At 33.5% G+C, this 25,401-nt stretch overlaps 3 protein-coding genes across 3 annotated transcripts; 2 read left to right on the top strand and 1 right to left on the bottom strand.

Annotated features, from left to right (window-relative positions):
- The first annotated feature begins 9,727 nt into the window (after positions 1-9,727).
- Positions 9,728-11,722, top strand: LOC111408986. The gene is made up of 4 exons (XM_023038866.1): positions 9,728-10,001; positions 10,632-10,692; positions 10,770-10,965; positions 11,276-11,722. Exons 1-4 carry the CDS (start codon positions 9,882-9,884, stop codon positions 11,316-11,318), a joined length of 420 nt encoding a protein of 139 aa, XP_022894634.1. The 5' UTR covers positions 9,728-9,881; the 3' UTR covers positions 11,319-11,722.
- A 1,246-nt stretch (positions 11,723-12,968) lies between these two features.
- Positions 12,969-13,855, top strand: LOC111408985. The gene has a single exon (XM_023038865.1). It carries the CDS (start codon positions 13,029-13,031, stop codon positions 13,683-13,685), a length of 657 nt encoding a protein of 218 aa, XP_022894633.1. The 5' UTR covers positions 12,969-13,028; the 3' UTR covers positions 13,686-13,855.
- Positions 13,856-21,592: 7,737 nt separating this feature from the next.
- LOC111408984 lies at positions 21,593-23,263 on the bottom strand. The gene has a single exon (XM_023038864.1). It carries the CDS (start codon positions 22,798-22,800, stop codon positions 22,048-22,050), a length of 753 nt encoding a protein of 250 aa, XP_022894632.1. The 5' UTR covers positions 22,801-23,263; the 3' UTR covers positions 21,593-22,047.
- Between the last annotated feature and the right edge of the window lie 2,138 nt (positions 23,264-25,401).

Below are 25,401 nucleotides of genomic sequence, written 5' to 3'. Positions count from 1 at the left end.
TTGTTTGTCGACCACAAACTTACAAGTATTTTTTATATTACGAGTATTAAAAAATAAATCAAGCCAGACAAAAAGAAAAAAATGAAACTTCATTGTCTTTCGTTGAAAGTTGAAAATTGAAATTAGGCACGGAGAATAATTTATACTATAATCTTTTTGATAATCTTTTTCTAAATCATTCTAGAATTTGTAGTCATGTTTATTTGTTAATTAATTTTAAATATTAATATAGACATAACAATATGATTAGGGCATCTTATATTCAGAGATTAGGAATGACAACCGGATGGGTATGGAATGGATCTGCTGGAAAAATTGGGTTAATTAGTTGATTTGACCAACTTTTGACCAATTAATTTTGTGGGTCCTATTAATCGGATATAAGATTTCTTTGGCCAAATGTGTTCTACTCTTTGAGTAGATTAATATGGTATATTTATTTTCTCAAAACCAATTTAGGGTGAATAAGAAATTAAAGTCAAAAGATGCCCACTTGATGTTGAAATAAAATAGATGGGAAATTGGAAAATATCAATCCCATATAAGAAAACTAGAAGAATATAAACCACCTTATATAGTTCAAGTTTAGGACTTGGGTTTTGGCCCCAAGGGATACGAATAGTCTTTGAGGGGGAGAGGGCCTACATGCTAATAAGTTAAGTCAAAGTCCACATGCGCGAGCCGTCGCCGCCGCCGCCCGTCCGACCAGCCAGCTCGGCTTGGCGCGGCACAGTCACAAGTCGTGGGTCTTGGACTTGGGCCAAGCTGATATATATTTTTTGGTAAAATAACATTAGAATTATTTTATTTTATTATTATTTAATAATAATAATAATAATAATATATTTTATGTTATTATTTTTCTTCCACGAATTTTTTGTGTGTGTGACAAGTGGTTGCTTCTAGAATTTGGCGGGTTGTGACGGTTGACTGTCCAAACTGTTTGTCTTTTGGACACAACTTTTCGACAATTGTGTCTGTTAGGACACAACCTTTCAACATCTATATATAGGCCCCCATACCTCGATTTTAATGCATACCAAAATTAGAATTGATTTTCTACTCTCCCGAAATTATCCTTTTGTCCCTGCATCATTTCTACTTTTATAATTCAGTTTTCGAAAATTATTTTTCGTGCATTTTACATCCAGTGTGTGTGGAGAGATCTAAACTTTACGGGTTCATCAGGTCTTGTAATTTGGAGTACTACTATTACAAGACGAGGTCGTTGTATCTTGGAAAACGAGTGCTGCAATACCGTCAGTACCAGTGCGGGGCATTATCGTTTTAAGGAGAAAGAGTCGAAATCTTGCCTCAACCATTCAAAACCATCCAAACGTCGTTACTCTACCCAAATATACATACACTATTATTTGCCAATCTTTTTCAGCAATCTTAAAATGATAATGGCAAGTAGTAGTACGTCTGTTGTACCCCCTATTACATCTATCGTACCCCCTAACAATGCTCACGGGGAGAAACCGAAAAAATTCACGGGAGTGGATTTTAAGAGATGGCAATAGAAAATGTTGTTCTATCTCACGACTCTGAATCTGGTCAAAATCTTGAGAAAAGATGTTCCAACTGTTAAGGAGAAGGAAATAGATTCTCAAAAACGAGCAGCATTCGATTCTTGGAGTCATAGTGACTTCTTGTGCAGAAATTACATACTCAATTGCCTTGACAACACACTATACAACGTATACTGTTCCATCAAAACGGCTAAATTACTATGGGAGTCATTGGAAAAGAAGTACAAAATAGAAGATGTCGGATTGAAGAAATTCGTTGTAACAGAAAAATGTTGTTCTATCTCACGACTCTGAATCTAGTCAAAATCTTGAGAGAAGATGCTCCAACTGTTGAGGAGAAGGAAACAGATTCTCAAAAACGAGCAGCATTCGATGCTTGGAGTCATAGTGACTTCTTGTGCAGAAATTACATACTCAATTGTCTTGACAACACACTATACAACGTATACTGTTCCATCAAAACGACTAAATTACTATGGGAGTCATTGGAAAAGAAGTACAAAACAGAAGATGTCGGATTGAAGAAATTCGTTGTAGGCAAATTCCTGGACTTCAAAATAGTAGATTCTAAAACAGTAATGACTAAAGTCCAAGAGATACAACTTATCTTGCACGGTATACATGCAGAAGGCATGAAGCTCTGTGAACCATTTCAAGTAGCTGCAATTATCGAAAAATTACCACCAATGTGGAAAGATTTCAAGAACTACCTGAAACGTAAACGCGAGGAAATGGGACTTGAAGATTTGATTGTTAGATTAAGAATTGAGGAAGACAATAGAAATGCTGAAAAGAAGTCTGCAAAGCAGCAAATGGAGGCTAAAGTCAATTTGGTGGAGCCAAATACTAGCAAGAAAAGGAAGCACCCGAATAATGGCAAGCAAAAGAGTAAGGCCAAGAAATTCAAAGGAGATTGCTATAACTGCAGTAAGCCTAGTCATATTGCAAAGGATTGCCGACAGAAAAAGCAAAACAAAAAGGACCAAGTGCACTTGACTGAAGAAGAAAGACTGTTTAACGGAGTGTCTGAACTAATGCACTCTACTGTTGTATTTAAAGCAAACATGGTGGATAATTTGAGAGAATGGTTCGTTGATACTGGCGCTACTCGTCACGTTTGTGCGGATAAGGAGATGTTTTCATCTTACACTCCTATCAATGGGCAACAACTCTTCATGGGCAACTCAGCAACATCAAAAGTTATTGGTCTAGGTAAAGTAGTGTTGATAATGATATCAGGGAAAGAAGTAACACTCGTTGATGTGCTGCATGTTCCCAATATTCAAAAAAACTCGATATCCGGAGCTCTGTTAAGCAAGAATGAGTTTAGGTTGGTATTTGAATCTGACAAGTTTGTACTCGCCAAAAATGGCATGTTTGTAGGCAAAGGGTACTTAGCCAATGGGCTATTCAAATGGAATGTAATGCCTGTACTTCGTGATTTTGATATTAATAAAAATAAATCTTCTGCTTACTTGATTGAGTCTTCTAACTTATGGCATGATAGGTTAGGACATGTAAATGTTAATACTTTACGAAGATTAGTAAGTTTAGATTTATTGCCTTCTATGTCCTTTGATCAAAATCATCGATGCGAAACATGTGTAGAGGCTAAATTAGCGAAACACCGTTTCATTCAGTTGAAAGGAACTCGAATCCTCTAGAACTAATTCACAGTGATATTTGTGATTTAAAATTTGTGCAAACTAGAGGAGGTAAAAAGTATTTTATTACTTTTATAGATAATTGCACAAGGTATTATTATGTCTTTTTGCTAAGGAGTAAAGATGATACTTTAAAAGCATTTAAACATTACAAGAATGAGGTTGAGAATCAACCAAGCAAACGAATAAAAACTATTCATAGTGATAGAGGTGGGGAATATGGAGCACCGTTTGATGAATTTTGTTCAGATTCTGGGATTATTCATCAAACTACAGCTCCTTATTCACCTCAATCAAACGGTATTGCGGAACGCAAAAATCGTACCCTAAAAGAGATGATGAATGCTATGTTGGTTAGTTCTGGTTTACCACAAAATTTGTAGGGGGAAGCAATTCTCTCAGCTAACTACATTCTAAATAAAGTACCACAAAAAGGTAGGAACGAAACTCTTATGAGGTATGGAAAGGTCATAAACCTTCGTACAAATACTTAAAAGTGTAGGGGTGTTTGGCTAAGGTACAAATACCAAAGCCTAAACAAGTTAAAATAGGGCCTAAAACTATCGATTGCATATTCATTGGATATGCTAATAACAGTAGTGCTTATCGATTCCTCGTACATAAGTCTGATATTCCGGATATACATGAAAATACTATCATTGAATCTAGGATTGCTGTATTTTTTGAGGACGAGTTTCCTTGTAAAAATAGGAAAGAGATAAGCCTGCAAAAACGAACTTATGATTCTGCAATTGGTAATCCTTAAAGCGATGAAGAACCAAGACTCAGCAAAAGAACCAAAACATCTACATCTTTTGGTCCAGATTTTTTAACTTATATGTTAGAAAATGAGCCTAGGACATTCAATGAAGCAATGTCTAGTCCAGAAACTCCATTCTGGAAAGAGGCTAATAATGAAATTGATTATATTATGCAGAATTATACCTGGGAATTAGTAGATCTCCCACCTGGTAATAAACCATTAGGTTGTAAATGGATTTTCAAAAGAAAATTAAAGATTGATGGATCAGTCGATAAATACAAGGCCAGATTGGTAGCTAAATGATTCAAACAAAGGGAAGGCTTTGATTTTTTCGATACATATTCACCTGTGACAAGGATAACATCAATTAGAGTATTAATTGCAATCGCAGCATTGCATAATTTGGAAATCCATCAGATGGACGTCAAAACAGCTTTCTTAAATGGTGAGCTAGAAGAAGAAATTTATATGGAACAACTCGAAGAGTTCAAACTCCTGGATAGGAGAAAAATGTGTGTAGACTCGTCAAATCATTATATGGACTAAAACAAGCGTCAAAACAATGGCATGCAAAATTCGACAAAACTATGTTGTCAAATGGTTTTAAGATTAACGAATATGATAAATGTGTTTATATTAAAACCACAAGTAATGCATATGTAATTGTATGTCTATACGTTGATGACATGCTAATTGTGGGCAGTAGTTATGATATGATAACAAATAACAAGAAAAAGTTGACAAAATATTTTGACATGAAAGACATGGGTATTGTAGATGTAATATTAGGATTTAAAATTCTTAAAACATTTGAGGGACTTGTAATGTCTCAATCTCACTATATTGAGACTGTACTTAAAAAGTTTAATATGTATGATGAAAATCCAGTTAAAACACCAGTAGACTTAAGTCTACATTTGGCCAAACATAAAGGCGAACCCATATCTCAATTAGAATATTCTCGAATAATAGGTAGTCTAATGTACATTACAAACTGCACTTGTTCGGATATTGTATATGCAGTAAACAAACTTAGTAGATATACAAGTAACCCAAATAATGACCATTGGAAAGCACTGGTAAGGGTTCTTAGATATCTACGATACACCTCAAATGTTGGATTACATTATACGAGATATCTAACTGTATTAGAAAGATACAGTGATGCTAATTGGATATCAGATACAAAAGACTCAAAATCCACTAGTGGGTATGTTTTTACCATTGGTGGTGCGGCTATATCTTGGAAATCCAACATGTATAGATCGATCCACAATGGAATCTGAATTCATAGCTTTAGATAAATTTGGAGAGGGAGCAGAATGGCTTCGAAATTTTTTAGAGGATATTCCATATTGGCCTAAGTCTATGCCTGCAATTAGTATACATTGTGATAGTCAGTCGGCTATCGGTAGAGCACAAAGTAGTATGTATAATGGTAAGTCTCGACATATTCGTCGAAGACATAATACAGTTAAGCAGTTGATCTTCAATGGTGTTATTTTCATTGATTATGTAAAGTCTAGAAAAAATCTTGCGGATCCGCTTACTAAAGGTTTACCAAAAGATCAAGTATACTACCTATCAAGGGGAATGGGTTTAAAGCCTACTACATAAGAATCTTTGTAATGGTAACCCAACATTGCTGACTAGAGATCCCAAAATTTTGGTTCAATGGGACAACTAAGTTATGAAGATTCAAATAAACACTTCGGAGTTAACTCCTACCCATTCCTATGATAAAGAAGTGCTATATGCAGCAAGTTTTAGGTTAAATTATACTTTTAATGATTCCTATATCTTGGACTATCTAAGTGGAGTATGGCAGGTACTCTTAATAGGAAATCACCTATACAAGTGTGAAGTGTGGCCGCTTCTATGAGAATGTTTTAAAGGCTTGAATTCTCTAAAGCACTTATGAAATTCAAGAGTTGTTCAGGGCCAAAATGAACACAACAGTGAGAACTCGAAAATGTTAGGAAGGTTATTGTGTTGATACTATTGTCTTGGTTTACAAAAACGGCTGACAGTTTAAGACACCGTGTTCACTGATTAACCAAGTAAATCCGATAGTATTCTATTACGGAAAGTTCAGACCCATAAGGTACCTATCCAGATACGATAACATTCAGCCTAATCTATCTATAGAGTCTATATAGTCTATTGCATTAATTTTCATTCATGTGAGGGATTGTTGGAAAAATTGGGTTAATTAGTTGGTTTGACCAACTTTTGACCAATTAATTTTGTGGGTCTCGTTAATCGGATATAAGATTTCTTTGGCCGACTGTGTTCTACTCGTTGAGTAGATTAATATGGTATATTTATTTTCTCAAAACCAATTTAGGGTGAATGAGAAATTAAGGCCAAAAGATGCCCATTCGATGTTAAAATAAAATAAGTGGGAAATTGGAAAATACCAATTCCACGTAGGAAAACTAGAAAAATATAAACTACCTTATATAGCTCAAATTTGGGACTTGGGTTTGGGCCCTAAGGGGTACCAATAGTCTTTGAGGGGGAGAGAATCTACATGCTAGTAAGTTAAGCCAAAGCCCACACGAGCGTGCCATCGTCGCAATCCGTTCGACCGGCTGGTTCAGCTCGGCACGGCACGGTCACGATCACGGTCTCGATCACGATCGTGGTCACGGGTCATAAATCTTGGGCTTGGGCCAAGCTGATATATATTTTCTGGTAAAATAACATTTGAATTATATTATTTTATTATTATTTAATAATAATAATATATTTTATATTATTATTTTTCTTCCCCGAATTTTCTGTGTGTGACACGTGGTTGCTTCTAGAATTTGGCGGGTTGTGACGGTTGACTGTCCAAGTGGCGGTTGACTGTCCAAATTGTTTGTGTCTTTTGGACACAACTTTTCGACAGTTGTGTATGTTGGGACACAACCTTTCAACATTTATATATAGGCCCCCATACCCTGGTTTTAATTCATACCAAAATCAGAATTGATTTTCTACTCTCCCGAAATTATCCTTTTGTCCCTGCATCATTTCTACTTTTATAATTCAGTCCTCGAAAATTATTTTTCGTGCATTTTACATCCAGTGTGTGTGGAGAGATCTAAACTTTACGAGTTCGTCGGGTCTTGTAATTTGGAGTACTACTATTACAAGACGAGTTCGTTGTATTTTGAGAAACGAGTACTGCAATATCGTCAATACCAGTGCGGGGTATTATCGTTTTAAGGAGAAAGAGTCAAACTCTTACCTCGACCATTCAAAATCATCCAAACATCGTTACTCTGCCCAAATATACATACACTATTATTTGCCAATCTTTTTCAACAGGGTCAACCATTCCAGCTCCATCTCGTCGGGTATTTTTGTTATCTTACCTCATACTCATACTCTATTAAAGCAGAATGGGTGGACTTGGGGCGAGATCGTGGTGGGACAGGGCTAGGGCTATCAATGGATCGAATCTACTTAAATTCGATCTAATCCGTTAAGAATAATTATCCGATCCGATAATTCGACAATATTTAAATGTTAAATCCAAATCCGATTAGCTATGTTATTGGATATCCGATCTGAAATCGAAAAAAAATTAGGAAAATAAAAAAATTATTTATTTTTTCATAAAAAAATCATAGCCTCAACAAGATTTTAATTAATTATTTATTTTAAAAAATATTTGAACTATCTTGATGGCTCACTTATTATGTTAGAAGGCCCAAATCAATTTTTTTTTATCCAAGTGATGTTCTTTTAACTCATGTTTAAAAGAGACCCCTCTTGAATTGTTTTAAGGATATTCCAATGTGGAATACTAGCTTTTTAAAAGATTCTCCTCTTTTAATGATTTAATGATATTTTAATATGTGATACTAATCATAATCATTTGTCAATTCTAAGTGTTTACTAATTTACTTTATTATTTTCATTAAAAATCATAGTCTCAATAATATTTTAATTATAAACAATATCAATTTGAACATAGTAAATTATTTTGAATATATTAATTGTTAGCTTTTTATGTTATAAAACAAATTACTCTATTAAATCAAATCAATAAATTAATTATTAGTTTTATTTTATTTTAATAAATAAAAAATTAAATATCTTCAAAATGTTCAATTAAAAATATTATACTATTATATAATACTATTTATTATTTGAAATTTACATGTAAAGTATAATACGATTTTCAAAATAGAAAAAACAATGTCATAAATTATGCGATAATATAAAAAATGTAATATGTTATTATAATAAATCGGATCGGATTGACCTATATCTATATTTGATTCATTTAGTTAACGGATTATCGGATTTGAATCTCAACCGAGTTATCAGATTGAGATCTTAAACCCATCTACTATTAATTTTATCGGATTCGGATCAAAATTCAATCCATTGACAGCCCTAGACAAGACAAGTCCCCTGCCCCATTTATTTTTTCTTTATTATATTTTTTACTTTTTATTTTTTATGTCCTTAGTTAGTAAATATTATTACTTTTTTTTACCAATTTGTTAAAAATAACTTATGTTCTCTTTAAAAATGATGATAAATCTATTATTTTTCTTTGATAAAAACTTAAAATTGAAATTAACTTTAAACAAAGCGAATAGTGGGGCGGGGGCTATATTTCCTATACCTGCACCCATACCACTTCGGGGCAATGACTCTCAACCCATACTCGTCCTGTTTACCCGGTTAGGCTGGTAATCTTGCCCCATTTGGGGGTGATATTCATGAGTATCGGGTTGAACAAATTTTTTTGTCATCCCTATCAAAGGTACTCTTCTATTTTTTATTTTTTTTATTGAAAGGTTTAGGATCCCAGGCCCCTACCGCAATTCTCCCTACAATTTACCACTGTCTAATTGGTAGTGGAGGCTCACATTAATTGTCCAATGAAATTTGATTTTAATTAATTAATCTATGAATTTAATGGTTTTCAGAGGGGGAAAAAAATAGACTTTAATGATAGGTATGGTAATGTGCCCTATCCAGCCTCAGACGAGACGGCGCGGGGCGGGGCTTGTCCTGTTTGCTACTTTTTTTTTTTTTTTTAATTTTTTTAAATTTTGAGTTATGCTATTATTAGAAAATAAAATACAAATTTAAAATGAGTTATTAATGGGTAAATTGTCTAAAAATAAAATTATTTTAAATTTTTTTCTTTTCACGGAATGAGCCATTTTTTGCCATCACTATTTAATAACAGATTGTACTTGATATACATAATTCGGATACATAGAGGAGTTCACACCTCTTACATGGGTGGGACCTGCGCAAGGGTGAGCTCCACGCTCATGTGAGTGGTGTAGACATTTTAATGTACATAATTTATGTACAACAAGATTTATCTCCAATGACGAACAAAGCATATTACGAGAAAGACCAGTTTCAGATTCAAGAGTCATATGACGACGTCACTGTTAAGATTGAAACAGCATTTCCTGATTCCACATGTGTGTCATATATTAGGGACCATTTGTTCAAAAATGCCGATCTTTTTCTAACCAAGTGCGGGTTGAGCCGACTGGCCCGGCCCATCATGCACACTGCTCCCATTCCCAATTTGGCCCCCTTTTGACCCTAATTTTTTAAAATTTTAATCTTGGGAATCTTATTTTTTTGAAAAATTTATGATTGAAAAGAAATTAAATTTTTTTTATTTACGTGTAAAATATTTTTTTGAAAAATTTATGATTGAAAAGAAATTAAATTTTTTTTATTTATGTGTAATATTATTTAAAAAAAATTGTTTGGTTGAAAATAAGAATTGGAAAAAGAACGGGGAAGGTAAATGGTTGATTTCAAAAGAAACCCAATTTTCATCACCCCATCCAGCGAAAGCAATCTGCTGGCAGTTGTCTGTGATTCAGAATTGAATAAACTTTTGAAACAACAAATTCATGCATTGAGGGAGAAGGAGGGAAAATGGAAAGAGGAGAAGACGACGACGAAAGAAGAGAAGCATCTATAGCCTCTGCAGCATCTTCAATGTCGAATTTCAAGCTGAAAAGTGGGCTCACTCCATCCCAGCTCTCTAAGTTCCAAGTATAGCCTGATCGCCTCGTATTTGATTATTTTTATTTCCCTGCAGTTCTAATGTTTCGTACTCCAATCGATTTGATTTCGAGATCAAAGGAAAATTAACCCATCATATTGACTTTCTAACTCTTATATATCAAGAATCAGCTTAAAATCGAAAACTATATGGCTTTTATGAATAATGTTAATTTTGGGTCTTTCCTTGCGAATTTTTACTGGTTTATTTTGCATCGGATTTAATTCTTCTATATTTATTATTAAATAAAACTTTTTTTGTGATGATTTTGTTTGCCAATTCAAGGTTGTGATGATTTATTTTGCCAGTTCTATCTTATGGATTTGTGAACTATAATGCCTGCTTTCTGAATACAAAGGAAAATTCTGGTTATTCATTCACATTATATAAAAGAATTACAGCAAAAAAAGGCATGGCCGAAAAGGATTTACATAGCCGATCTAAAATTTATTTGAAAGAACGCTTAGCTTCTTGTTGTTATTGTTGTAGCTGTGCTGTCTTCTTTTAATGATGCTGTTATATGCTATTGATTGATTCTGAACTAATGGGTGATCATAATTTGCTTCTCTTTCTTATAACTTGGAGATGTTATTTTAAAAGCGTTTGGAATTTTTTGTTAGGAATTACATAGAAGGCGCTTACAAATAAAAGCCAGATCAAAAATAAAAAAGAAACCTAAAGGTAAGTCTAATTGTTGTACATGGGCATTGCGCCCTTGATGTGAGATTTTGTATGATATTCGAAGGAAATCTTTGTAGGATTAGTTGACAGCGTTGGCAAATCTTGTGGGAATGACATCAATGGTAAAGAATGCACAGATGGAAACCCAAGTAAAAGCATTTCAAATACCAGTTTTCCGTCCCCGGAAAACAGTTTGGGACATACTTCCTCCTTGGAGCAAGGCAGAGGAGCAGCAAACAAGGCATCAAAGGAGCGCCAGAAGTTGCATTGGGGGTATGTTTAGACCGTAGTTTATTGATGTAGGGCCTGTTTGGCAAGACTGTTGCTTCTCTTCTTGTCGAAGACCTTCCTAAGGAAGTGAGCAATTTCAGAAAATTTTCCAAACATGTTCAAAAGAAGCTTCTTAGTCTCAGAAGCAATTTTTGTCTTTTTAAAAGTTCTGTCAAACGGGCCAAAAGTTCATATTTAGTATCATGGCAAATGAAAATGAAGTGTTAATTGCAAATGTTTTTACATGGCCAATTGTGCATCAACTTATGTAACTTTCTATATTTGCTACTTGTTTTACTCTCTTATATTGTAGGCTTGACGCTAAGGAAAGGTGGGAAAGGAAATCCAATATGTAGATAGAGTAGCTTAACTGAAGCACGTGTTTGCTGGGGAAGAAAATGGATGATAGCCTCTTCAGGCGAGAAGGTGAGTATGAAACTAGCTTCTGGTTCTCAGGATATTATTTCCAGAACCATCCTCAAGCCAAATTTTCAACTGTTTCCAAGGGGGAAAATGATCTGCAAAGTATACAGAGACCATTTAGTAGCTGATATGTTTGAAAATCTGATGAAAGGTGCATGAGATGTGTGGCTGTTTGGATGTGTAGATGTGGTTAGGATTATTGCCAGACGCTTCTACGCTGATTTGAAATCACTCATTTTGATATGGATTTGGAAATATTCAGTTGCATTGAATAACAATCTTGGAACTGCAATCTCTTTTCTGAAACTGCAACATTTAGAATAAAAATTCTCCATCATATTTGGCTTTCACAACAGCTACTTGAAGCTCTGGATGAGCATGTAATAAAGCCGGGTTGCCACCCTTTGGCATCACGGATGTGCAGGAAAGAGTATTCTTTAAGATTCTTCACTATGCTGGAAGTGAACATTCCCATAATTCTCAACAAATTAGATCTGGTGAAGATCTAGATCAACTAAATCGTTAGCAATTACCATAACTCATGTCTCTTCCAACACGTTTCAACAAAATCGTATCACTTACACGCTTTAGGTATATGCCAAACATGTCCCCAACCATCTGTGTCGACTTTTTCTTAATTCATCCTCAATTAGTGAAGATTAAAGTTGTCCTTGTGGCATTCAGACAGGATATTGCACCGACCCAACAACCAAAATCAGACATAAGAAGCAAAACGGGGGCCACAAATCTACTTTGCAATGCTCTATTTACCCTTATGTTTCCACCACATTGCCCAGCTATACAGTATATACAGAACTGATAATGTAAATTTGAAATCCACGCCATTACAATCGCACGAAACTTTTTCCTAACAAATAGACAAGTAGCCAAATTTTTGGTGGTTAGGATCCCTTGACACAAATTTGAGTTTTAATTTTATTTTATTAGAAAGAATTATTGAGTAGAGTGAGCCAAGTCGGTAATGGAAATTCTCACCGTGTCAAACCTGGTCCAGCTTGCAAAGATTTTGAACCCATACCGAGCTTAGCACGACCACCAATTTTTCCCCCCCCCCCCCCCCCCCAATTTTACGCTTCCCCTCCAAATGAGACTCACACCCAAATTGTTGACATAGTTTTGCTTCACTCTTACCACTTGAGGCGGCAGAAGTGATTGATTTTATTCATTAATTTTCACATATAAAATTGATGTTCTTATCAAAGTGAAAGAAATTTATTATGTTCAAAACACATTGATGTCAACTACACTAATCCCCAAATCTTGAGCAAATTGAACCTTCTAAGCAAGAGCTAAAATCCAAATTGAATGTCCCACAAGGAAAATAAGCAAGAAAAAAAAAAGTGAAAGCTAGGGCCGGGTCCTATGCCACACCTTTTTCGGGTCAAAAGGGAAGAATCGGACGGTCCATCGAAGATCCAACTTTTAATCCCACTTAAAATTTTATTTCATTCAAGTAGGGTCTACCTTTAATTAGAACGTTGGCACCAAAATGAAAGGAGCTTATACATTTTGCCCCCTCTTCCCTTTTTACCCTTCTTTATTAGACCTTTGTAAACTCATCTTTTTAAAAACAAGAATGCTTCCATTAAATTGCAAAATCTTCAAAAATAATTCCTCCATCAATGGCAGAGGCCAATTGCTCTCTGCTACAGGAAAACTATCTCTTTGATCTCAAACCGTTGATTTTCTCTCAGTTCTCTGATTCTGATAATACCCAACTCCTACCGCTCACAACAGAGAGTTTTGTCATGGAAAGAGGCCCTAGATATGAAGCTTATTCTGATATGAGAGAAAAGAAGCTAAGATCAAAGAACTTGATTGAAGTTCAAAAAACCCCAGAAAAAGTAGAAGTGGAAAAGAATCAAAATAAATCTGTTTCGATTTTGACTCCACCAAAGAAGCAGGTGAAATTCCAGGGGAATGTGAATTTCACAACACCACCAAAAAGGCCAAAAGAATCATCTACTTTAACCCGATCTGTGCCTGATTTTTCATTCGCCTTACGGAAGGAGAACCGGAAGCCAGTGGCTGCGCTGCCACCAGTAATGGAGAGGTCAGTGACGCCACCAATGGCCGGGTGGAAGAATGGGAAAGTGGGAGGAGGGAGTAAGTCTGTGAATTCTGGGGAGAAGAAAAGTGATGGATTGATGAGTAGGAAAAGCTATGCAAACATGGATGAATTAAAGGGATTGGCTGCTGCTGCAAGGAATGGTATTAATGGAGGAGGAAGGATTTCTAGAGGTGTTGGTAAGACTGTTTTGGGTTACAGACAATTCTAAATTGAGCACTTATCCGTTGTCATGGAGAGATTTATTGATCTTTCTTGTTTGTCTTTAGTATGATTTTTGCTGATTACTTGGAAGAGTGGTTTTGATTTTATCCTTCTATAAATACTGTTATAGAGAATTGGCCCTTTCGATCTGATAGTATTACTACCATCTCGAAAATATGTCGTGTTTCGAATTCTTTGCAGCCATTTTCGCCCGTCAAGGTACGAGAATTATCCCCGTACTGATACATCTTTTCCAGTTATAGTTAAGTTTCAATTTGATGATGAATGTTAAATTGTTATTCAAATTTAATTGCCAAACGGTAATTTGTTGCAAAAGTAATTTAGCTACAACAAGATATTTGTTGCGCGCGTTGTTAGCTATTTGAGTCACAGAATGTATGCTACGACAACTTTTAGTGATTCATTGCATAAACAAACTAGCAAAATTATTTGTTTGACATAGATAGTATGAAAGAGTAACAAAATATTTGTCGCCATAATGTCATTGCAAAACACATATCTTGCAAAAAATTAAAAGGGTGACAAGTCAATTTGTCTCAACGATTATTACAAAAAATAAAAATAAAAAAAAAATTGCGAGACATATGTTTGTTGTGAATAATACCTTAAGAGTGTGTTTGATTGGAAAATGTGTTTTTCCACTCAAATTCCTATTTTTATGTTGTTTGACTGACATTTTTTTCATGGAAAACATTTTCTTTCTTTTAGTCACATGACCATATTTTCCTCAAAATCAAAGAAAATATTTTCTTTAGGGGAAGTAGGATTTTATTTTTCAGAGAATTCACTCTCTCATTTATCTACTCTCTCTCATTTACCCACCTATGAAAATCGGATAAGTATAATATTTTCTAAATTGAAAATTAAATTAATTAAACATATTTAATTGACAATTTTCATGCAAATAAGTTCTAGGCAATTGAATTACCTAGAATTTATTTTCTTTTCATGTAAATTACATACTTGTAATTAAACGCACCCTAAAGGTATAGAATTTGTTACCTATTCTATTTTGCAACAAAACATGCTTGTCATAATATATTCTATAGCAAGACCTATTTGTCGCGTAATTTGTTTTACAATGCGTTTGAGTCGTTGCAAAATAAATGTTAAGATATTCAATAATTGTAGTTGAATTTATTCCATGATACAGAGAGTTTGTCCCCATATCCTTTGGGTAACAATATATATTGCTAAATTTATTTCTCAACACATACACTACAACAAAAAAGCCTTTCACAACAGTAAAAAAACGTTGCGGGCTGCGATGTTGTCATAAAGTAAAAGGATACGATAACGTTCAAAGACTAGAGCAAAAAGTTTTCGATGAACATTGTCATTAATTTTCTTCAATGTTCATTACCCGTTACGATTAATATTTTTACAACATTCATTATGCATACCTGTGTTGTTCTTAATGTTTTAGCAACGTTCGTTCATGTTGTCGTTTTCTACCTGTTTTTTTAAAGGGAAAAAAATAACAACTTAAAACTACACATTATGTACAAAATTAAATTAACTAAAAGAAGATTAAGTAAAATAGCAAAGACGCCCGATTACAAGTGTCAAATTAAATTAGCAGCACTTCAAATCACAAGAAACCAACAAACTTTTGACAGAATTTTCCCTCTACAAAAAGAAATGCATGAAAATGCTATAGAAAAAGAAAAGAGATAATTGCAAGAAGAGAATGAGTGCTCAATGCAATTGGTGTATCCAAAATCATGTCCATAAGGTCCTATTTATAGATGTAGAAAAGGTGCAAATGAAGTAGTGTGAGCCAAAACATGCATTCTTTCGAAAAATTGTAACACTTAGCCAAAATTTGTATCCTTTCGAAAGGTTGCAACACTTCATTTCTTCTAACTATGGACCGTAATTTCTCATTTATCCGAAATTGGTTTCGAGATTTCAAATATACCACAACGATCTACTCGACAAGTAGAATAAGTTGATCTATTTACTTTTGTAATTTGAAAATCGGATCAAGTCCGAATATTTGGTTGAAATTAACAAGATGTCACACCTTTTCATTTTCCAATTTTCAGTTATTTATTTAAACCAATTCCAACAGTTGTAACAACCAACAAAAAGAAACATGAAGATACATCTCGATGTAAAAATAAAGGAAATAAATGAAATAATAGAAATGTTAATCCAAAAGTCGAACGGTGAAAACTGATACCTAAGAGAATATTTGGGAAATGAATAACATGAATGGCTTGTTGGTCTCAAGGGACAGGAAGTTGGGATAACATACTTTTAAGTAAACATTTTGTCAAATATAAGTTTAAAAATTACAATCCATTTTTTTTTCCTAACAAAACTTACAAAGTGTCAAGCACAGGCAAACAAGCTCTAAATTATGCATTTATTATTGGCAAAAGATGTATACAGGGCATATCAAATTCATTATCAGATATAAAAGGTTACCTTGAAAAATGATCACAGTTCAGAAGAGGAGTGATTGGCAATCAAGTTTCCACTTGATGATGACATGGAAGATGACTTTGCTGCTTTCATTTTCTTCAATGCCTTCATCCGTCGATCCAACATCGTGTATACTACTAAACTTCCCATTCTAATTATTCCCTATAGAGTTTGATGCTTTATGTTGCGAGATGAACAGAACCAAAACAACTATAAAGAATTGACTATGTAAATTACAAGGGAAGAAAAGTTGGAAATTCATCAAGATATATTAAGTCCTATTCAGATGTATGTTGCACAAATATAGTTTTCTACAAATCCATAAACTGTACATGTTAATGCTCTAGTGATGGCCTCAAAATTCTGGATGGGACCAAGCTGAAAAACTAAAGATCGAGTGCATTCTAAATATTAATTTTAATCATATATAAATTAACACAAATAATTGACATTATTTTCATTATACAAAGTATAAGAAATTGCTTGATGCAAAAGTTTATCGTCATTCAATTCCTCGATTTGCTATTTTGTTCAATTTAAAGACATGCGGAGTCATTAATGTAATTATGAGAGTACAATCGAATATATTTTTAACTAAACTTCAATTGGATCGAAAGTTACACCAAACTAGTCGATTGAATAAGAAAGAAGTCACATTTCTTATAGCTTTTCATGCCACGTGTATAAGATCCTATAGGTGATAAAGGGGAGATTTTTTTTTTTACCTTTTCATTTATTATTTTTTTAGACTTTCTTACCTTTTCATATTTTTTTGATATTTTTTTACCTTTCTATTTTTTAACATTTTATGTTAACGTTTGATGTTGCTTTATATTTTTTGTGGTACGTATTTTTTCACCGCAATATAGGCAAAAACGCCAAAAACAATAGTCATTGTTGTTTCAAAAATAAATTTAGACCATAAACAAAGAACGTTGCAAAATATAATAAAAGCATCGCGAAGACATTGCAAAAATCTAAGAACAACATGAATTTGAGGCCATTTGCAACATGCAGTGTACATTGCCGTATCTTTCTATTTTATGACTACATTGAAACTTACAATATACGGGTGAACGTTGCGAAAGATCTATGGCAACATTTTTTACCCGTTGCAAAAAATCCTTTTTTTCTCGTAAAATTTTTAGCAACAAATACTTATTGTTGCGAAAAGTAGATTTTATTGCATTAAAAATACCTGCAAAATATAAAAGTTTGTTGTCATAAGTGTTCTACCAAAAAATATTTTGGCACCTTGCTTCCATCATATTTTGGCGACAATCTTTATTATTTGTCATGCCTTTTGATATATTACGACAATTTTTTACGTCGCATTATATGTTTTGGTACTTATCTTTTCCATCAAAATCTTTGCGACAAATTTTAAAAAGGTGTTGCGCTAAAACACTTACTGCGACAACTTTTTGTATGTTGCAAAATATCTCATCACAAAATTACAATATTATGATTGTGTCGACTCTCAATCCACATTTTTATGTGTCAATTGATGCTTAACCAGAAAAGGTTAATAGATATACAAATGGAAATTCTATCAAATAACGTGAGGTTAAACATTGAGTAAGAAATACTAGCCTAAAATCAAGAAATGGAAATTAAAGCAAACCTCACTTTTTAAGTTTCAATTTCAAAAATCAAGTTTAAGTTTTGTTTGTACAAAAATTAGATGAAAAATTCATATTTTAAAATTAATAATAATATTTTAAAATTAAATTAATCTAGAGGTGTGTTTGAGCCACATTCTTTTTGAAGAATATGTATTTTGGAATAGTAAATTGGAGAGAATGTGTGATTAAAAAAGAAGAAAAAGTTCTTGATTTGAGTGTAATATTATTTTAATGAAAAAAATATTATTTAAAAGAAGATAGAAAAATATATTTTAGAAAAAGTGGAAGTCAAACACCCCCTACATACCCACCCTACCTCTATCCACCCCACGCAATATTCATTCCCAAACCCTAATGATTCCCCTCTCTCTGTGTCTCTCTTCCCTTTCTTTACCACACACAATCACCATTTTCTTTACCTCATACAACTACCGCCAAAGGCCAATGTCGCACACAATGCCATTGATGTGATCGCAACACGACACGAGCTACTGCGACCACATCATTTTCATTTTTGAAGCTCTAAGAACGACGCCATCATCTCGTGTCGCAGTCGCGGTATCATCTCCATCGTCCGGTCAAGATTCAACATACCTTCCATCATACATAGTTGGTCGAAATCTACTGTGCCGTGGTCGGGATTTGCAGCTCCACGATCAAATGTAGGTTTTTGGGTGTGTTTTCAGTTGATAGGTAGGGGCTGTGGTGGTGGTGGTGGTGCTCACAGTCGTGGTGTTTGGGTGGCAGTGGCTTTGTTGGATACAACGGTGGTGGAGGGTATGTTGGATCTAGTGGTGGTGTAGGATATGTTGGTGGTGGTGGTTTCCATAGTGTGGTAATGTTGGGGTGGTTTTATTGGCGACGATGGTAATGGTGGTGGTGGTGGATCTAGAGTTGGTGGAAGTGGATTTCGCAATGCATATGTGATAAGTATATTTTATACACTTATTCGGTACTTTAAATAGTGATATTTGATGGTTCTTTTAACAAATTATATCCTAAATTTTTGTCTTTTATATTTAATAGGTGAAATTTTATGAAGGAATTGAAATTGAAGGAATGAAGCAAAAAGGGAGAAATGCAAAAGTATAGGGACCAAGTTGTAACAATTCGATAGTTGATCCGGACCATGAATCAAAGATTGAAGAATTTGGAGATCAAATTTCATATTTTGGAAAGTAAATGACTTGAATTGAATCAAAGAAGGCATGTGTTGCAAGAATAAAAGGACTCATGGATTGAATTGCATTATATTGAAAGATTGAGGACTTGATGGGTAATATTATATTAAAGGGTTTGAATTAAAGGAAATTATGGTGGCTGTAAAGTGGGGATATATATAGATTCACGCAGGAGAGAGAGAGGGGTCCTTTTGTTAGTCAACCATGGTGGCTACTAGGTTTTTAGAGTAATATATATATATACATCACAGAAAACGTAGCAGCTTTGTGGGGGAGGGGGGCCAATTTTATATAATTTTACTACAAAATTGAGGCTGGAATTTTTTTCAGAAGACACGCACAGAAAATCAAGAAAGGAGAATTGGAGGGTTGATTTGTTGCTCAAATTAATAGACATACAAGCATGGAAATGTAGGCAGCTTTGAGGAGATTGAGGCATACAAGCATCCGTTTGGCCCCCATTCTTTTAAAATTTTAATGGTTGTAATAGTGTTTTTTAAAAAATGTGTGGTTGAAAAAGAATGAAAAGTTTTTTATTTGTGTATATATTATTTTATAGAAGATTGTGTGATTAAAAATAAGAGAGAAAAAAAGAATGAGATGGGGTCAAACAGGGGGCCAAGAAACGGTAGTTTTGGTGGAATTAATTGGGTGCTGTCTGCCAATATCAAATACATATATACACACAAGGCCTGCTGGCGGCTGGAGGCAGAAACCAATTGTGTTGAATTGAGATTATGCCCTTGTTTGTTTCTCATTCTTTCCCTATTAAAATGAAAAATATGATCGTTATCCATCACATTAAACAACCAAATTTGAATTTCTATTTCTTGTATGGGACTCATAACGGCTATATTTTTCATTCTCATTTTTACCAAAATGGGAAACAAACTGGGCTTTATATATATACATGGCAGAGACACGAGACAAGACAGAAACACGCAGAAAAAAAGGCAGCAGTTTTATTAATCATATTCCGTCAATTCCCGGTGATGTCTTTCATTAAATTATCTTGTTCTTTTCTCCATTAACATGAGTAGCTAAACATAATTTTAGGGCGAACAATGTAACTTATTTGGAATCCTTTATTTTGTTGAATTGAGATTCTAGTACTTTTTATTTTATATGTATTAATTTTAATGTTGTTCTTAATGCATTTAATTACCTGATCACTAATTAGATGATTTGTAAACAATAATTACGTAGAGATGCAGATTCTTGTTTAGACCACATATTAACATTCGATAAGTTAATATAACGTGTAAAGATGCCTATATTAGTTGCTGCGGTCATATAGGAATTCTTAAAACTATTATTTCGCTTAAATAATGTTGATTCACATAGAGATGTGAAATTAAATTATTTAAAAATGTTCAATGAGAACTCGAGAGGGGTAAATTGAATGCCATAGAAGAATTCGACAGAACACTACTTTAATTTTATAAATCTCGATATTAGAAATAAAGGTGACCAATAGGTGAATTTGTTCCGCCCTAATCTCCATTTATTATTGAATTTTCACTAATTTTCTGTTGCAGTCACGAAATTTTTAGTAGTTAAATTTAAAAATCACATTCAATCTTTTTTTTTTTTTGTCAAATAGTAGTTAGAAATAATAAATTGAGTATTAAAGTATAGTCCTCGTGAAAACTATAATCCGGACTCAAAATGTCCACTTTACTACTTGTTACGATCCATCCACTTGTGGGATAAAATCGACAACAATCTAGCGGCAACGACGGTGGTGGTCTAGCAATGTTTGTGGTGTGGTAGAGTAGGGTGGGATGAGGTGGTGGTAGTGGTGGTCGTGACGGCGATGATAGTGGTCTAGTAGTGGTTGTGGTTGTCGTAGGGTGGGTGGGATGTGGTGGTGGTGGTGGTTTTTTGGTAGTGGTGTTTTGGTGGCGATGTGGCTGGTGACAGTAATGAGGTGGTGGTGGTTTTGGCGGTGGCCACAATAGATTTGGTTGATTGTAACCATTGAATTGGTTAATTTGTAACTAATAAATAATATGTGACAAATAGATAATTTGTGATCAAGAAATAATATGTAACATAAAAAATTATTAATTTGTGATCGATAATTTGTAACTATATAATAAGTTGTGACTTATAATATTTATGACTTGTGACAAATAAATAAATTATGATTTATAAATGTTTGATTTGTAAGCGATGAACAAATTGTGGCCTGTAAAATATTTAATTATGATTTTAAAATAATTTGTGACATACAAATTTTGATTGGTGATCGAAAAATAATATGTAACTAACTAAATTGTTATTTGTGACCAAATTGTATGGATCTATGACCTTAATATATTTAATTAATAAAACATATAATCAATTAATTAAATTGTAAATAAATTTTAATAAATATTTGATTTTTGAAATTTGAAACTTTTGTTCTTAGTTTTGAAATGAATGATACTTAACATCTCAGTTATGAATTTTTCCCAATAAAGAAAGCTAGTACACCCAATTGTTCGCTGATAGCAACTTCAACAATCATCTAATAAAACCTGTCTATATAAAGTTCTCCTTTGCTATGCATACTCAAGGACCTAAGTTTTTAAAAATGAGTAATGTTTGTGGAAATTAGAGATTTTATTCAACTATAATGAAGAGAAAAATTTCAAAAATATTTTGTCTCTCACAATAATTTTAACCTCGTAATTAATTAACTTGTAAAAAGTCTATTTAAAGACGTACATGTGAAACCCTAATAATAATAATAGTAAAGATGAAAATTAGGTCAAAAAATGGGTGGAAAAAAATCCAAACAATAGTGTTGCTTGAATGCTAGAGCGCCAGGCTCACAACTTGAGTGGTAGGCGGGCGACAGTTCCTCTGAATATTCCATCTCGCCACTCGAGCGTTCAGTTAGCGCCATCAATCTTTTTTTCCTCCATGGATCTTATTTAGAAGTCTTCAAGGCCCAATACACCATATTACGCAAGCTCTAGATGAACTTGGATTACAAACCCAACATTTATTGAATGTAGAATTTATTCCTTAACACTATTTACTTGGCCTGAGAAAAGAGAAAATGGTTAAACCTAGAGAAACAAATTAACCTTCACACTATTTCAAGAATTACAAAGAATTTGAATCACAGCTTCTTGCTCTTGTTCTTGTCTTTGTCACCAGAAAATATAGAACCCATACAAAACAGACTTGCAGTGGGAACTTTCAACACTGGATTAATTCCATAAGAACCTTGAATATTTTTCTTCAATGGAGGCTTCTGATATTGAGAAGCAGATGATGATAAAAATTGTGATTGCTTCGCTGCCGAATTACTGAATAATGAAGACTTTTGCTGATGCTTATGATTCAAACTACATTTTGATATTGATGATCGTTTAGAACTGGTTGCTGAACCTGTTGAATTACTCCGGGATAGAAGTGGCAAAGGGCATAAGCTCCGTCCATGGCCACCACCATTGCCGCCACAATTCAAAGAACTGCTGCGATTGAACTGCCAAAATGACTTGTTTTTCTTTTCTTCTGAGTTCCCAATACTCTTCTTGTTAGAAGTAGAATTAATCTTGTGATCATATTGCGGCGGTGGATGTGGTGGCGATAGTGGAGGCTCCGCCACTCTTTTGGGTGGAGCTGCCAATTTTTTCTTGATTTCAACTGGAAGAATCTTTCCATCCAAGAAAATATCATCGGCCAAGGAAGATTCTTGATCAAAGCTTCTCCGGAATACACAGAAATCAAAATCACCAGTTGATGATGAGCTCGATTCAATATATTTTTCTACTGGAACTACATCTGCTTGTGAAAAATCATGAGAAAATGAAATCCTAGGACTCACGTTCGTACTTGTAAGATTATCAGAACATAATTCAATTGCCATTGTATTCAAAATTCACTATTCAACTTTCTTGGCAGAATTTAAGGTCACAAAACAGGCATTATAACTTGAAAATTGAAAATATTTAAAGAACAAAGATGAAAATCACTATTTCAACCGTCAAACTGGACTCTTGCATGGAAATTTGAATTTTTGGAAAATATAAGAAAGGTGAAAGTCTTTATTCTTGAAAATCTGAAGACTGATAGGATCAAAATTATATGAGTTTGATGCTGAAGAAAACGAAACTTCGTAGATATAAATGCAATTGATGCTCATAAACAAGCACCGAAAGGTAAAACAATGAAGTACATATTAGCAATCGAATCTTGGAAACTTGAACCTCAATTTTTGCTGGGTGCCTCAGAAAAATCTCTTAGGCGACATGAAGGGATGAATCTGTGATTGAGAGGTTAATAATAAGTTAAAATTGTGAGCGGGTAGTTAAGGGACAAAACCTCGTGGGATTTTGCTATCTTAGACAAAAACATATTTTCAGACAAGATATGTTTTCGCTTGGTGCTGCCAAGGACGTTGTGCTGACGTTATTTGATAGACATATTGTTTAATACTAGTCTACGTAGCAATAGTGTAAGATTGAGGGCCCCTGTCAAGGAAATTATGTAAAAAAAAAGTTACTTATTTTTACTTTGACGATGGGTTCTATTGTCCGACGACATGAATTATAATTGACGAAATGTGTCGTCGATAATTCCGTACTTTTCAAACGCACAAATGAAAGGCCAAAATGGAATCAAATTTTGTGTGGAATACAGACATTGGCACTATGTGAGACATGGTTGAGGTGGTGGGGCAAGCTTCCTCAACTTTTTATTCTGATTTTGAAAATTCAATTCTAAACTTTCAAATAATCTTCTTTTTAGCTAGCGTTGAATGATAGATAATATGGTCTCATATTCTTACATTCTACTAAGAAGTAATGCTATTTATAATTAGGCGTGTACAAATCATTGGTGGTCAATTGTTTTTTGTTGGAGTTTTTGCACTACTTATGCTAAATAGAATTACTCTTTTGCTTATGATCCCCAATTATACGTGTAGATTTCAGTGTTACTTAAATTAAGGTTGAACAACGTTATGATACATAGCATTATCCATCACTGAGAGCAACATTATGTAGTATGCCACGGTGCTTATCATCCATCTAGGTAATGGTGAAGTCCAAGGCTCATTATCAAATAAAGTTTGCGATCAAGGTTGTTACAACTTTAATTTTGGTTCGGATTGGTAAAGGAGTCTCGAAGATCGAATCAAGGTTCGTAATATTCTATTAAATTTAATTATTAAAAATATGAAGGTGTAGATAAATGTCAAATATAAGTAGAAGTTAGTTATTTAAACGTTTAATATTTTTAATAACAAATTAATGTCGAAACAAAAATCAAACTAACATCAAGACTTCATTAAGTGCTGAACCAAAATTCAGTGTATACTATTATTTCAATTTATTTTCAATAGGATTGGGCATCAAGCGAGTCAGTCCGAATATTTCAATATCCGGAACCACCCATTATATGTTGGATATTTCACAAATAGAACCATTCAGTTCATTGTAGATATTGGAACCAAATTCAAACCCTAACCGTCGGTTTCAGTTCTATCCATAACATTTTTATATGCATTTATTTTAAAAATATCTCACATAGACCCTTTTGGTACATATATCTAATACGCTGGTACTCGAAAATATTTGTGCGAGAGAGAAAATTCAATTAAAAAATCTTCAAGAAGCAAAATAATGGACACTAAAAACCACAAAAATAGGAGTAATATAAAAATCAAAAATTAAATTATAATTTGAGAAAAAATTGTTTTTTAATAAATCTTATTCGATCCATAAGTGAGGCATTCTAGATCATATAATTTAATTATGAACCATGCTTAAATAATTATACTCTTAAAACGAACTGACATAAAAAGTATTAATTAGATACATAACTATATATATCAAAAAATTACGGTCCACATATTTAACTTGCTTTGTTTAAATAAAAAATAAAAATATTATATTTAAAAAGAGAACCACGAACTCGAGATGACAAAAATGTACAACACAACTCAAGTAATGAATATATCAAATTCAATTGTCATGCATTATGAATTTTTTTTTAAAAAAAAATCATTTAAATTTATAAATAATACTCCCTCCATCCCAATTATATAGGCTAAGTTTCATTTTTCTCTTGTCTCAAATATATAAGCCTATTTTCTAATTGGGTAATTACATTTCCAACACAAAATTTATTAAGTACACCACAATTTTTAATTTTTCTCTTATTTACTTAAATAGCCTTAACTAAAATTACATAGGGCCTGTTTGAGCCACATTATTCCAAAAAAATACATTCTTAAACAGTGATTTGACATCATTTTAACAACACATTCTTCAATAAAATAATATTACACGCAGATCAAAAACTTTTTCTTATTTTTTAACCACACATTTCCCATCAATACACTATTTTTTTTCAAATTCTTTATTAATTCCTACAATAATTTACTACTACATACTGAAAATTAAATAGGAGTAAGTTAGGAAAAAAATTGGCAAAAATTAATTTTTCAATGACATTGAAAAAGATT

The sequence above is a fragment of the Olea europaea genome, chromosome 14 (assembly GCF_002742605.1).
Source record: "Olea europaea var. sylvestris chromosome 14, O_europaea_v1, whole genome shotgun sequence".
Lineage (NCBI taxonomy): Eukaryota > Viridiplantae > Streptophyta > Magnoliopsida > Lamiales > Oleaceae > Olea > Olea europaea.
The sequence above is the reverse complement of the archived record's forward strand: the minus strand, read 5'-3'. Positions and strand labels throughout refer to the sequence as shown.